Raw genomic sequence first — 12,997 nt, 5'->3', positions numbered from 1 at the left:
TGTATTGTACAAGTTATGTTTTCTTAAAGTTTTTGAAACAATTCTCTGTGTGTGTTTTGACACCCTTTGCCCTTCACAAATCCGTTCATGCATATTAGCTTTGTAAAATATTCACTTTTTATCCTCTTCACCATGATCCATTTGTCTTTTCAGCAGGTTTGTGTTCAACACTATTGGAGTGGAATGGTGATTGTACCATTTAACCCAACAGCTAGCTGGGCTTGAAAATGTATCCATCCCCTTCCTATTAATTACTCTTTAATGCCTATTTCTATCACGCAGACCCGTGTATCATCCTGGTTTATTTCAAAGGAATACAGCCATAGGATGACAATTATTGATGGAGCATATAAACTGGAGGTAAAGACCGTATAAAGAAGAAAACAGAACTGATATGGGAAGAGATGAAAAGATGAAAAATTGACTAGAGAAGAAGATTGGAATGAGCTAATTTACAAAAGAAAATGAACAAACCACGGCCAGGTAACTCTCAATAAGATTAATTGCTATGCATTTCCTTCCTCTTTGCTATTTTTATCTTATTTAATCTTCTATTCCACTTTTCTATGTAATGGTGCTATACTCTTACAAACTCTATTCCACTTTTACATAAGTTTGCTAGGTGGGTGTTGAGCGAGATCCTCTGTTTGCATAAACTGGTGTATCACTATCGACTTTGGTATTGTTACTCAAATTTAAGCCAGCCGAGGATTTGCTCCATTGACTTTCATGGATTTATTTTTAATTTATTACTCTGAGTTCAGAATCAAGAGCTCTGGATATAAATCTTGAACATAAATAGGCAATTTCCAAATCTAAACAGTATAGCCACAAGTACCATACAGAAAAACAAGCTAGGCATGTATAGAACTGTCTGAAAAGTTAACCAAATGTTGCTGTGCATTTATTAGTAGTTTACTGTTTATTAAACAAAAAATCAAGATCCAAAAAACCTAATTAATTTAAATGAAGTACTGTTTAGTGAAATGGGAGCCTGTCAAAATAGTTGTTGGGGAGGACAATTAATTGGTACAAATGTGAGTGCAAATTTTGTTTTTAAACTTTTAAAGCGTGTCATTTGTAGTATACAACGTATGTGCACAATACAAATTTAATACATTTTCCTCAGTGACAATAAAAAGCGCAGTTTATTATAAACTGAAGTAAAAATTAAAAAAAAAAAAAAAAAAATCACAGTTTTGTCATTGGTATGTGAAGGTTGTTCCAAGGGCCCATCCAGAGCTCCTCTTCATCTGACTGTGTGTGTTCACTGTGCGACTCCAAGGGCTCTTTGACATCCTCATTATCAACAACTGATTCTTGCTCTTCTGTGCTTTTCATTTTGGAGCCCCCTGGCTTTGTCACTATATTTTCGGCCCCTATAGTAGAGGAAGCAAATGAGACACTGCAAGGTCTTGTGTTCATTTTATCACTAGAAGATGGTCCCTTTGACAACGTGTTCAGTGGGACATTCTCCTCGTGTGTCACTGCAAGCTTGTCCAGTTTCTTGAATTGTTTCCCCAGCCTCACTGGAGATGTGACTTTTAAATTATTACCAAGGCAAACACGACGGGTTCTGACAACAGAGCCATTCTGTGCGATGTAGATGTTACCGTTGATGTTGTTTTGAATATTCGGGTTATTAAGACGATTCCTCTGGCTAGAATCAGGAGCGCTGTCTTCTCCAGTGGAGCCGGTCTCATACTCTGGGTCGACTATCAACTTGATCCTTTTCTTTCTGGCCCACTGTTTGACAATAAATAGAAGTGTCGTTAAATCTCAGCACTATTTCTTACAGTTTCCTGCCCTTTTTCTATCTGTTATCTAGACACTCATATGAATTTTTATTAACTTGGTCTTTTGTACACTTCCTTTTAGGTTGTACACAGATAATTCTTAATTGTTTTGATTAACACTGTGTGCCAGTTTGTGTGAACATGCAAACAATTCTTTGTACTAAAAAGTTATAAGAAAGATAAACTCATTTTAGTTCATGAACTGCATAATCCGAGTCAGAGCGTATAAAAACTGTGATGTTTTTCTTCAGGTTTGGAAAGTAGTGACAAATTTATGGGGTTTTTTTTGCTAAAGATGCATTCAGCTGTGCTCCTGTTAAGTCAGAGTGCACCTTCTTTGGAAAATTCTGAGGATGGAGGCATTACTTTCTGAAAGAAAACTGTAAATCACGATATTGGTAAGCCGGTCATATTTTGACAAAGCAATGTCTCAGTCTGTCTTACAAAGAGAGATTAAAACCAACTAGATTAATTACCCCTTTAACAGAAACTGGAAGGCACTAATGATGAAGCTGTTGTGTAAGTGGTACTTCTAAGAAACTACTGTACTAATGGGTAAATGCTAGAAAGGTCTTAGAAGTTTTCTTCTAGAGTATTACTACATTGTAAATTCAGTGCAGAAATGGGACTGAGCAGGTATGTTTTATATGCACAACACATCAAGCAGAGAAAGATCTCAGGACCTAGACAAGGGAAATTCTCAGGCATGATGTTGGCAAAATTGGCTGGTTAAAAAAAGAAAAGCTTGATATAAGGCTTTGTGCCAGTTCCAGCCTAGTGGGATCAATGGAGATGCTTTGCTATTAAATGGAAGATGGTGGAGAAATGAGACTTTAGATTTTATATAATTTATTTTTTTTTAAAGAGTTAATGCAAACAATTTCCATGTTGCTGTAACTTTGTACTAATAGTGATTACACAAAACCCATTACTTATTTTAATTTATAATTGATCTTTTTAAAATAAATGCCTCCTTGCAGTGCACTGAAACAAGCTACTGTCATTCTTGAATTAATAATGAAAACACTGTTATTTCACTAAGGCAGCAGATACCATCACAGTTAAATCCCACTGCAATACGTACACATGCACACAAGAAAAGCCAGTTTTTAGGGAAAGAAAATCATGCAAGGTACAAATGGGTGATGATTACTCTTAAGCTTTTGAGAAGTTACACTTTGTACAAATTACTTAGAGGCCTATTCTTTTGTTCCTGATAAAGACATAAAATTTTCTTCACACAGATATATTCAGGTGGATGAAAAGACTGACTAGTTTAAATGGGATTTACGTTAAAACACTGTGTGCAGCTACAACTTTGTGCTATATGGGAATACAAAAAAGTAGGTAAGTGACCATAAATCTAGTTCACATTTCAACTGGAATTAAAGACAATAGTTGAAAAGTTAGTATCACGCTTTGCAGCTCAACATCCATTGTCCTGCCAGAGTTACTCCACAGCAGGCTCAAGTATCTTAAAAATTCAAACATTTTTCTCTCCCAGGTCTAACAGAGACTTCCTGGCAGAGCTTTGGTGCATATGCCAGAATTTGTACTAGCTTTAAAGTACTCACTCACAAGACTAATCCAATACTGGCTCAAAGCTTTAATTTTATTTAGGCTTCTTATGACTTATCTGGATAAATCTAGTGGTTGAGAAATGGCTCTGTGGCTTTTGATACAAGATAAATAAAGCACAGATAGCTTGTGTGTATACAAAGCTTGCATACTCTGTGTGCTGACACCACAGATAAGAGCTCCATGAGGAAGTACATCATGCAGAGGTTGCTTCTTATATGAAAACACAAAGGCCACTTGCGCTCTCAATAACAGAAGCCCTTCCTACATAATCACACTCATTCTGAGCAGAACTGTGCTAATGAAAGTGCTACAAGATTTCTCTATTGAATGACATCAGATATTCCAGGTTATTGAATTTTAAAAGGCAGATACCAAAATATAGAACATAGGTGATGGTTACCTTCAGCAACACTTTGCTGTTACGCATCTCGAACTTTTAAACAGATTAAAAAAAAAATAAATAAAATCACTGTACTGTTAGGTGGGCAGGGCAGAAGTTGGAAAATGTAATCCATTTCCTTTTCGGACCAAGCTCGCTTTGTACACCTACCTCTGCATTCCTGTCTTGTACATCACTGGTACCTGAAACCTGAATCCCATGATCCATAAACAGTTTAATCCCAGCTCTGCTAGTAATACTCTGCAGTTATGGGAATGTTGCTTTGCTGCAATTTCAGTTGTCCTCCCTGCAAACAGGGCTGATGTTTACAGCAGAGAACTCATCTGAAGATTAGCAAATGCTGTATGGTAGGGGAACATAAGGCGAAACCATGTATGACTTCTAAGTCTTTTCACCGTCATCATCATTCCTGTTCCTCACTGAATTCCATGTTTTGCCCCTTTTCCTTTCTGCAGTGTTCCATTTTGTAACAGACATAACCTGCATGAACATAGGGCCCTTAATAGGTTTGTGCCGTCAGGTTTGTCAAGCTATCCATCACAGCTAATGCAAAATGCAATGTTACTTTGCTTCACAATGTGCATAATGCAAAAAGGATTAAATCTAAGAATCAACACAATGCCTCTTTAACTACATTATTGACATTAGCAGAGAAAAAGAAGTACTCCTTCCTGCTATTACTCAATGAAAATTAATCTTTCTAGATCCACCACTAAGTATACCTGAGTAGTCTCAGAGGAATTATATTAGTTTGGTTTTCTACAGTTCTATTCTTAAGACCCTATAGGGTTCAAATGCTGAAGCAATAAAATTTGACATTTTCTTTTTGGCTGTCACTAGTCAAGTGTGTATTGCTTAGGAAAGACCACACAGAAGGCACAGCAAACAAGATCACTCCTTACTGCAAAACGTCCACCTACTGTTGTTCCTTTTTAAAAGGATGTAGAATCACCAGTAGTCTCTGACTCTGTAATGGCAGTTTCCAGGGTTTCATCTGACTGAGACTGACTGTTTTCCTGGGACATCTTTTTTCTTTTCATGTTGGTGTCTGAACTTTGATTCTCAGTATCAGGGGAAGTAGCATTTTTAACAGAAGTGGCACTAGTGCTTTTTGTCCCTTCAGTACCTTTGGAAGTAACACTGATTTCACTTTCTAAGCAAGAAGATTCCTTCTTACTGACAGTTTCCTCCCTGTCAGTAGCATCTGTATCAACCTCTTCTGTGCTTTCATCCACGCTATCATCACGATTAATAGTTGATTTTCCTCTCTTGTCTTCTTCAGTAGCAGCAGTTTTTGCATTGGCAGACGTTTCAGAAACTGCCTTATCTGTATTATCTGCTGTCTCATCTGGGCTTGCGCTGACTTGCTCCACATTCACGTGTTCATCTTCTTCTGACACCTCTTCTATCGTGTCTTCTATTTCAAGGCTGGCAGAGGAGGTTTTGCTCTTATAGCTGGATCCTGAAGTTTTTGTGTAGCTCGTGTCCCTGTCACTACCTGATGCATTAGAGCTAGTATTTGATTTCTGGCTGGATTGCCTCACTCTGCCACAAGAGCTACCTCCCCTACTTTTTATACTGGACCTTTCAGTGCTTCTTCTACTGCTTGACTCACTAGTCCCTGATTTGCTATATGAACTTTGCGTAGATGAGCTCTTTGACAGGCTACCAGCTTCATCACTGTCAGAGTCTTCCTCATCATCATCCTCTTCAGATGAGTCCTCCTCCGATTCACTGCTAGAGCTGGATCCAGAGTCATCATCAGAATCCCCAAAATCGTGCCCAGTTTCTTCATCTGAGTCCACAGTACTTTCAGTGGCTTCATCTTGGTCCAGAGTTACTTTCAAGTACTCTTTATCTTCTGACTCTGAACCAGAGCTACTACTCTTCACAGACGACTCATCCGAGGTGTATTTTCTTCTCTTCTTTTTCTTCTTCTCATAATCACTATCCTCATGTTCACTCTCTGCTGTGATATTTATTGAAACTCCTGATTTTGCTTCCTCTCTTTCATATTCTTCCTCTCCTTTTCCTCTTGCATGCACTGAATCTTTGCTGATAGGCTCTCCAAATTTTCTGGAGACACTGATCCTTTTTAACACATGACTTAGTTTTCTCATTGAAGGTCTGTCATCTGTTGATTTCTGGAAGTAACTTCCCCTGATAATCATGCTTTTCTCACCATCCACTTGGTGAGCTGACATCAACTTGGCATAACTGGAATCTTTCCTACCGCCTTTCACTTTCTGCAGAATCATCGGGAATATCTTTGCTTTCTTCCATGGAGAACGAGCAGACTCAGTTCTTCCTACTGGTTTGTGAGCACTGACTGCTACACGACTTAAATGCATCACTGCTTTTAGTTTCCTTTTTCCCTGGCTGGTCCTATATGCTCTTCCAGAACCATGTCTTAGATCCATCCCACCACCTAAAGGTCTACCTTCTGTTTGAGCCCCTGCTCTCTGGCTTATACTTCTGCTTGAAGGACCTCTGCCTTGACTCATCCCCTGCAAATTATGAAAATGGAACTTGATTACAACTTGAAAGATAGTTACTACGAAAACTTGTACCCTAAAATAAGTCAGTAGGAATAAGTGCAACATTTTTTTCCCTGCATCAAAACTAACTTACCTGTTTTAGAATAGCTTTTTACCAAAGTTATGGGGAAAGTTTTACTTCTAGAAGAGGCTGCAAGTGCACAACTACCTTACTCTGCAACAGCAAAAAATACTGGCTCAGAAATGTTATCTCTTCTCACTTAATTAAAACCCATGCGATGAATTAAGAGTACAGTATTTCCGAAAATTAGATTAAAAAAAAAAAAAAAAAAAAAAAGGAACATTTACTGACATTTTAAAATTTCTTTACATTCAGTTGTGAACTTAATGATAAATAAGTTTAGGTGACTGCTTTTGTCAGTGGAAAATCACCAGCTATAGGCTGAATATTAGTAATACCCCATTTGGTTAACAATATAAAATGGAATTACCGAAGGCTATGTGGATTTTTCCTTGAACAAGAAATCTACATTGAGGGAAAAACAGACGTCGAAATTAAAAGAAACTCTGCAATTCCTTTTTATTTCTAGAAAAAGGGAAAGAGGTGCTGACACAAAACTACCAGTCATCAGAAGGACAAACAGTGATTAGCACTGGAAGAGCCGCTTATTTGGTCTATACAGAACACAACATTCTAATCAATTACAAAATACATTTGACAAGGTTTAATGGTCCTTCACCTTGTGGCAGATACAGAATCAACACACCAGAGACACTTACCTCTTCTGCTGTCGATCCATGTGGACTATAGTAGTAGCCACCGTCACTCTCAACCATGACTTCCCCATACTCGTCGTACATCCCTGAAGGAGATAGCAATCGGCGGCGGCTCCCATATTGAGGCAGTTCATACCTGGCAAAAACGCCATTGTCTCTTTATAACGTGCACCAATGTGTCTCCACACACAGCAACAAATGCACACACATCTCAAAAGGACAAGAATTTCTTTGCTCTCTTTTCTCTCTACCTTTGAGAAGATTATTATTTTGTTTTCCTTAGCAGTAACACAGTCTGAAACCTCTTCCTGTTGCAATTGGCTGTAAGCCCGTTATAACTGGAGGGTGACCCGCATTGCCAGGTCTCTGGGATCAGTCAAGAATCCCCCAAGTGCAATGACCTTCTTTCCAGGTACCTGATTTTTGGGGGGATCTTTTTTTAAATTGGGGGATGAAAGAGCAGGTTCCCTGGGATCAGTTCTGGAAACCCCTGCAAGCTTGTAAGAACAGCAATAATCCCTGAAGTGCCTGCAGTCAGATGGGCATTATCAGAACAAGGCAGGATGATGCTTTCCAGGTAAGTGTAACAGGCCAGATGCTGGCTGGGAACTGTGAGCAGAAAGTATCAGTCACTGAACTCAGGCTGGTGAGCCACAAAAGGGGAGGAGATGATGGAAATTAATTTCCAAGGCAGCAGAAATACGCAAATAAAAAAGCGAATATAAAAATGGCATGATAGATGGGGTATACACTCTGCAGCGTAATAATTAGATTCTTAAAGAAGCAGTGAGTTATACAACACCCCCTTAACTTTTAAAAAGAGTTTTGTTGTCAGCGCATGCCTTTGTGGACACAAAGATTAAAGTAATCCTGAGGTGAAGGAAAGTCTCCAGATTAGATGCTGTAATAATAAACATCACCAAGCTGGAAAAGCAGCATTTTCAAAAATATATAGGAAAAATGAAAATATACCCATGCTCATAACTGTAGTAATCTTGCCCATAGTATTCCTGCCCTGGATCAATTCCAGACTCCATACTTAACTCCTGTCAAGAGAGAAACACTGATTGAATGCAAACAGTTACACACAGTATGACTGATGAAAAAAGCACAAAGAATGGTATCCCAAAGCACAAACAAGCAAAATAAAAAATGCTAATAATTTGAGGAACATTGACAATTGTCAAGAACAATAATGAGAAGCCAACAGGAGCTTTAAATGACCCCTTCCCTGGTCTATTCCCTGCGAGTGACTGTTCTAAGTCAGCTAAATGCAGACACTGGTCTGGTGTGGGACCCTGTCTCACTTACCCTGTACAAAAACCTCATTCAGTAGACTGGACTCACTGCAAATACGCTGTCACTTCTCGTGCCTCTCTCAAAGGAAAAAGCTGCATCGAGAGATTAGGGCTATTTTACTTACACTGTTTGTCAGGTCTCTTTTTAAATATTTTCTCAACCATCAACAATCATCAGCAGCCTTGGACTAAGTTTAAGTACTTGTCTGTGTCCTACAAAAGCACCAGTGTGTCCTTAAGCCCCTTTCACGCACTGTTTGGTATTAGGCTGCTCTGTGGAGTATCTCTGAACTGCAGCATCAACACAGAGCACCAGGGCTTGGGCTTTGGCAAGGGACTGTATGTCGTCTCTATCTCACAGCTTCCTAGAGGTTTTTCTCCTGTTCAATGAAACAAAATTGTGTCAGAGCATCTTGCTGCAATTAGTTATAATGACTGCAGAAAAGACCACTATTCTGTACCACAAAAATGCCATCAATAGTAATGTCTCACAAAAGCTACATTTGCTCTATTGCTTATTCTGGAAACGACATTGGGCCTAAAAGATTTGAAACAGAAAGTATTGGGTTTATAATCCAGAGCTGCCTTTGCACTCCACAGCAGTGTGCTAATGCTTCCCTTACCTTGGCAGACCAACTGCTTAGTTCATCTCTAGGTACAGTAATCAATTATCAGATGACTGACATCTGAAAAAATAGATTGTGGTTGGATAGTGAGGAAATTATTCTGTCTGTGAATCTGGAGATGAAGCTAGGAAAGCTTTCAGTCTGTGTGATGGAAGTCCATGGGAGCAACTGAAAGATGTTCAAGGGGAAAATACCAAGACACAGTAAATTTAAGGTATTTAAATAAAACAACATAAATGGGGTAACAATGTCAGAACTTTCCTTTTCATCTAAAAGAGTCAGGGGGAAAAATTATTACCTGAGACAGACAAGTTTTTATTAGGAAATTATGTAAAAGCCATTAAAAAGTTACAGAATAATTAAGAAATGAAAAATAGTGGTACCTCTGGTCTGAGAAGAGAAGGTCTCAGCAACTGCTGTTGCTACAAAAGAAAATTAGAAAGTGGTTAATTAAGCAGCAACAATTGAAGTGCAGGTCATTTGTGTTAAGATTAGAAAGAAATCCTAAAGCACAGGCCGTCCAGAGCCTTTTGTACTGCAGTCACCTGGGTACTTCCATACTCAGTGAGAAGTAGAACACTGCTAAGCACCTAATGGAGTAAAATCACTTTACAGTCCACTATTTCTTTTGCCTAATATAAAATCAAATTCCCAGTTTATGTGGTGATTCTCTAAATTATTTAACTCAAGAACTTCTGTCAGACCCCAAGAGAACTATTGTGTGGTGTATGTTGGGAGACAGCAGGGAGACAATGGCAGACAAAAAATTATCCACAACAGGTAGAAAGCAAATCTATGGGAATCTGCACTAAAGTCTGTGATTCAGCTATTAAAAACCTGAAGTGATTTGATTTCTTACCCAAGCTTCTACTGCAATACCATGGCTTTAATCCTCTATCTATATTTATATATTTCTGTGGCTTTTAACTGAGTACCTTGCAACCACAAATATGCTTTAATTCACAATACCAATAAGACAGTGAAGGATTATCTCATTTCTTTTCTCTACAGCTTATGGGTGATTTCTTTCTGTATGCGGCATGCAGCAAGAAAAGCATGCTGACGTGAGGGAAAAGACCCTGGGAGGCTGCACAGAGAGGACCGACAGGACGATATGGCTCCTCTCAGGTGTGTCACAGCTAAACTTGGGTCATTTTTGGTAGTCATGTTGTTAACTACTCTGCAGCTCCAGTTTTCTGCAAATGACAGACCAACACACATCACTTGCTGTTTTGTAAATTAGGATCAGATTTACTCAGGAAAATCAGTACCATTGTCCCCACACTCCTCCCAAAACTTGGTGGCACTATTTCAGCCAGGTTTCTTGGCCAAAACTAGACCCTGAGAGATGGGGAAATTCTGTATCTGAATTAAGAGACAAAAATTGGCTCTGCAAAGGGAGGAAAAATCACAGCAGAACAACAGAAAGCTTGCAATTTGTAAAACACTACTGAATAAGGACCAGTAGGGTCCAGATGTGCACCTTAAGATTATAGTAAAACTGATCCATCTCTCAGCAGTAAATATCAGCTTTTACAATAGAAATGTATTTTGGAGAACTTTCCAATTATTAAATGAGTTCATTCAGATTTCTGAAGGAAACTCTCCATGTTACTCATTCCTGGAGAAAAAGATGCTGCAAGAACGACAGACTACACTGAGTTGCAGAGAAGGTCTGTGTAGTCCAGTACCACGCCCATGACAGCGGGCAGTGGCAGATGATCAGACATGCCATAAGAAAACACAGCAAGTGTGGAGGGAATTCCTGGGGAAAATGCTTTTGGCAGTTTGTCGAGCAGCAGCCTCCTAGTGTGGAGTTTACGTTTGTGTCATGACAATTACTAGCCCCCAGTGAATCCATCCATGCATCATGAACTTTTTGAACCACTTTGTATCTCTAAAACACCCAGTAGCAAAGAGTTTCACAACATAGGCTGTATGGGAAAAGTGTGTTGATGCAATTAATATTTTAAACGTAACTGGGGCACAGCCTTACCTCTTGCTGTGCATATCCTCGCCTAGAAGTCAGAAAAAGGAAAAAAAAAAAATTAGTATACTTCTGTGAGACCATATAAAGATGCAAATAGCCATTCTTTCTGGAGAGAGGTGAAAAGATAATGTAATTAGAAAAATTACTAGCAAGAAAAGAAATACATATCTACAATACAAAATATGTTTTTCTTTAGATTTGCTCTGGACATATGAATTATTGCATGGGAAAGGCTAATGAATCTTTGGGATCTTTTCTTGCTTTAGATTGCAAATGAATGAGAAGAAATCCCCAGTCCTCAAAAGCCAGAGAGCCAGTGGACGCAGTGGAACACAGCAAAGAGAATGGGGATGAATGCTGTGTTTGGTTTTCCTTGCGTTCCCATAAGAGAGGTCTGGCCCTGTCACCTTCTCTGTTGTCTCAGAGACCATCTACAAAGAGACTCTTATTTCATGCATCTGCTTAAACAATGAAACAGTTTCTCTTCTACTTATGGACTTTCTGTATCCACTTGGGACTTGCTAGAAATTGGCCTAGAGCTTCAATTACCAATTCCTTGTAACAATATTACAATTAAAATTACACATATCCTGGCATTTCCTCTGCAGGGGGGAGTTAAACTATTTTTGCTGTCTATGAGTATTCTGCCACAGGCTTTGTGCTTTTGATCTTATTGGGAATTTTTTGTTGTTTTAATTCATTTTCTTGGACACATTCATATGCATGACAAATACACTTATGTCTATCAAGCTCTCTATTTTCACATTTTGTGCCAGAAAATTAAAATGGTTTAGACAAAACTAGGGAAGAGCAATTTAGGTCTTAGCATTATTATTAAGGTTAAGCCTGGATTTTTAAATTTTTTTTTTAAGAAGGAAAGGGTAAATACTCAAAATTATGTTGAGCTTAACCTAGTACACAGACAGCAGTCTAGGGAAATTCTTTAATTACACTTGAGTAAATAATAAAGAACAGAGTAGAAGTCCTTTTAATTCTTTAATATCACCATCTATAAAGTTTTCTATTAATATTCAGCACATGGAATTGATTATCAGCATTAAATTAATGCTGTTACCCATATAATATAAAACTAATGAACATCTGAAATGAAGATTTATCATCAAAAGAGGATCTGTGACTTTTCAAAGCCCACTTGGGGAACACTGTATTTAGTTTCCATATCGCCTACAACAATCTTCAGATAAAGAAGGGCTTGTGTTGCACAGAGGATAAGTAAGCCTATTACTCTTAATTGCTCTCAAGTAGTCACTATATTGCAGATTAAAAGCATAATGTAAGTAATTCTCATTCAATTTGGAATTCAACTTTCTTAAAAATAGCACCACGCTGTGTTTTGAGAGATGCTTATACTTCTCACAGTTTTGTGTGGCCATGATTAGAAGGAAAAAAAGCCCCCAAAAGACAAAAAATACCCATTCACTCAATACAGCACAAGGATCTACTCTGACAAAAAAGGCAAAGGTCAAAACAACATAATTTGTTTCCAGGAAGGAATTAAAGCTCTCCACTGAGGGAGGAATTGCTTCTGGATAAACATTATCAGTCAGACTTCACTGCAGTCAGTCAGAGAGAAATCTTCAATGCAAAATGGGAAGCAAGGCCATAGTGCCTATGATGATGTAGGATAATATGACAGCTAGTATACACTGCTGGTACTTAACAAGAAAGATAAAACAAGAATGAATTTACATGTACAAAACGTGCACCGACCTTTCAGAGGCCTGTATTGCTAACATAAGTTAAAGGAGCTGTGATTTGCCTAAAGCAACCATTTTCCCAATTACTGGCATTCCAGCAGGCATTTGCTATTTCATACTTTATATCTGTTTTCATATTAAAAGCAAAAGCATCAGAAACCCCAAATACTACAGATACTACTCAGAGGACACAACTGCTTATTGGTTTGCCCTGACTCCTAAAATGGAGGTTTCTTGCAGTTCATAGCTGGAACTGAGGAGAAAGAATCTGGAAGGGAGAGGAGGAATACGCTAGAGCAAAAGAGATACGCTA

General features: G+C 38.4%; 1 protein-coding gene across 3 annotated transcripts in view; it reads right to left on the bottom strand.

Moving 5' to 3' along the window:
• Positions 1-1,191: 1,191 nt before the first annotated feature.
• The window catches only part of PCDH15 (protocadherin related 15), a 388,852-nt gene continuing 377,046 nt past the window's right edge, over positions 1,192-12,997 (bottom strand). Inside the window, exons 31-36 of one of the 3 annotated variants that reach the window (XM_075504147.1) lie at positions 10,973-10,994; positions 9,360-9,398; positions 8,025-8,098; positions 7,056-7,188; positions 4,818-6,284; positions 1,192-1,746 (exon numbers count right to left, since the gene is read on the bottom strand). In XM_075504147.1, coding sequence (XP_075360262.1) covers positions 1,192-1,746; positions 4,818-6,284; positions 7,056-7,188; positions 8,025-8,098; positions 9,360-9,398; positions 10,973-10,994 — 2,290 coding nt within the window. Of the gene's footprint in view, positions 1,749-4,761; positions 6,285-7,055; positions 7,189-8,024; positions 8,099-9,359; positions 9,399-10,972; positions 10,995-12,997 lie in introns of all 3 variants that reach the window. The other 2 variants (XM_075504148.1, XM_075504150.1) reach the window with 2 other exon arrangements.

This window comes from Mycteria americana, chromosome 6 (assembly GCF_035582795.1).
Source record: "Mycteria americana isolate JAX WOST 10 ecotype Jacksonville Zoo and Gardens chromosome 6, USCA_MyAme_1.0, whole genome shotgun sequence".
In the NCBI taxonomy this organism is placed as follows: domain Eukaryota; kingdom Metazoa; phylum Chordata; class Aves; order Ciconiiformes; family Ciconiidae; genus Mycteria; species Mycteria americana.
This window is presented reverse-complemented; position numbering and strand designations above follow the sequence as displayed.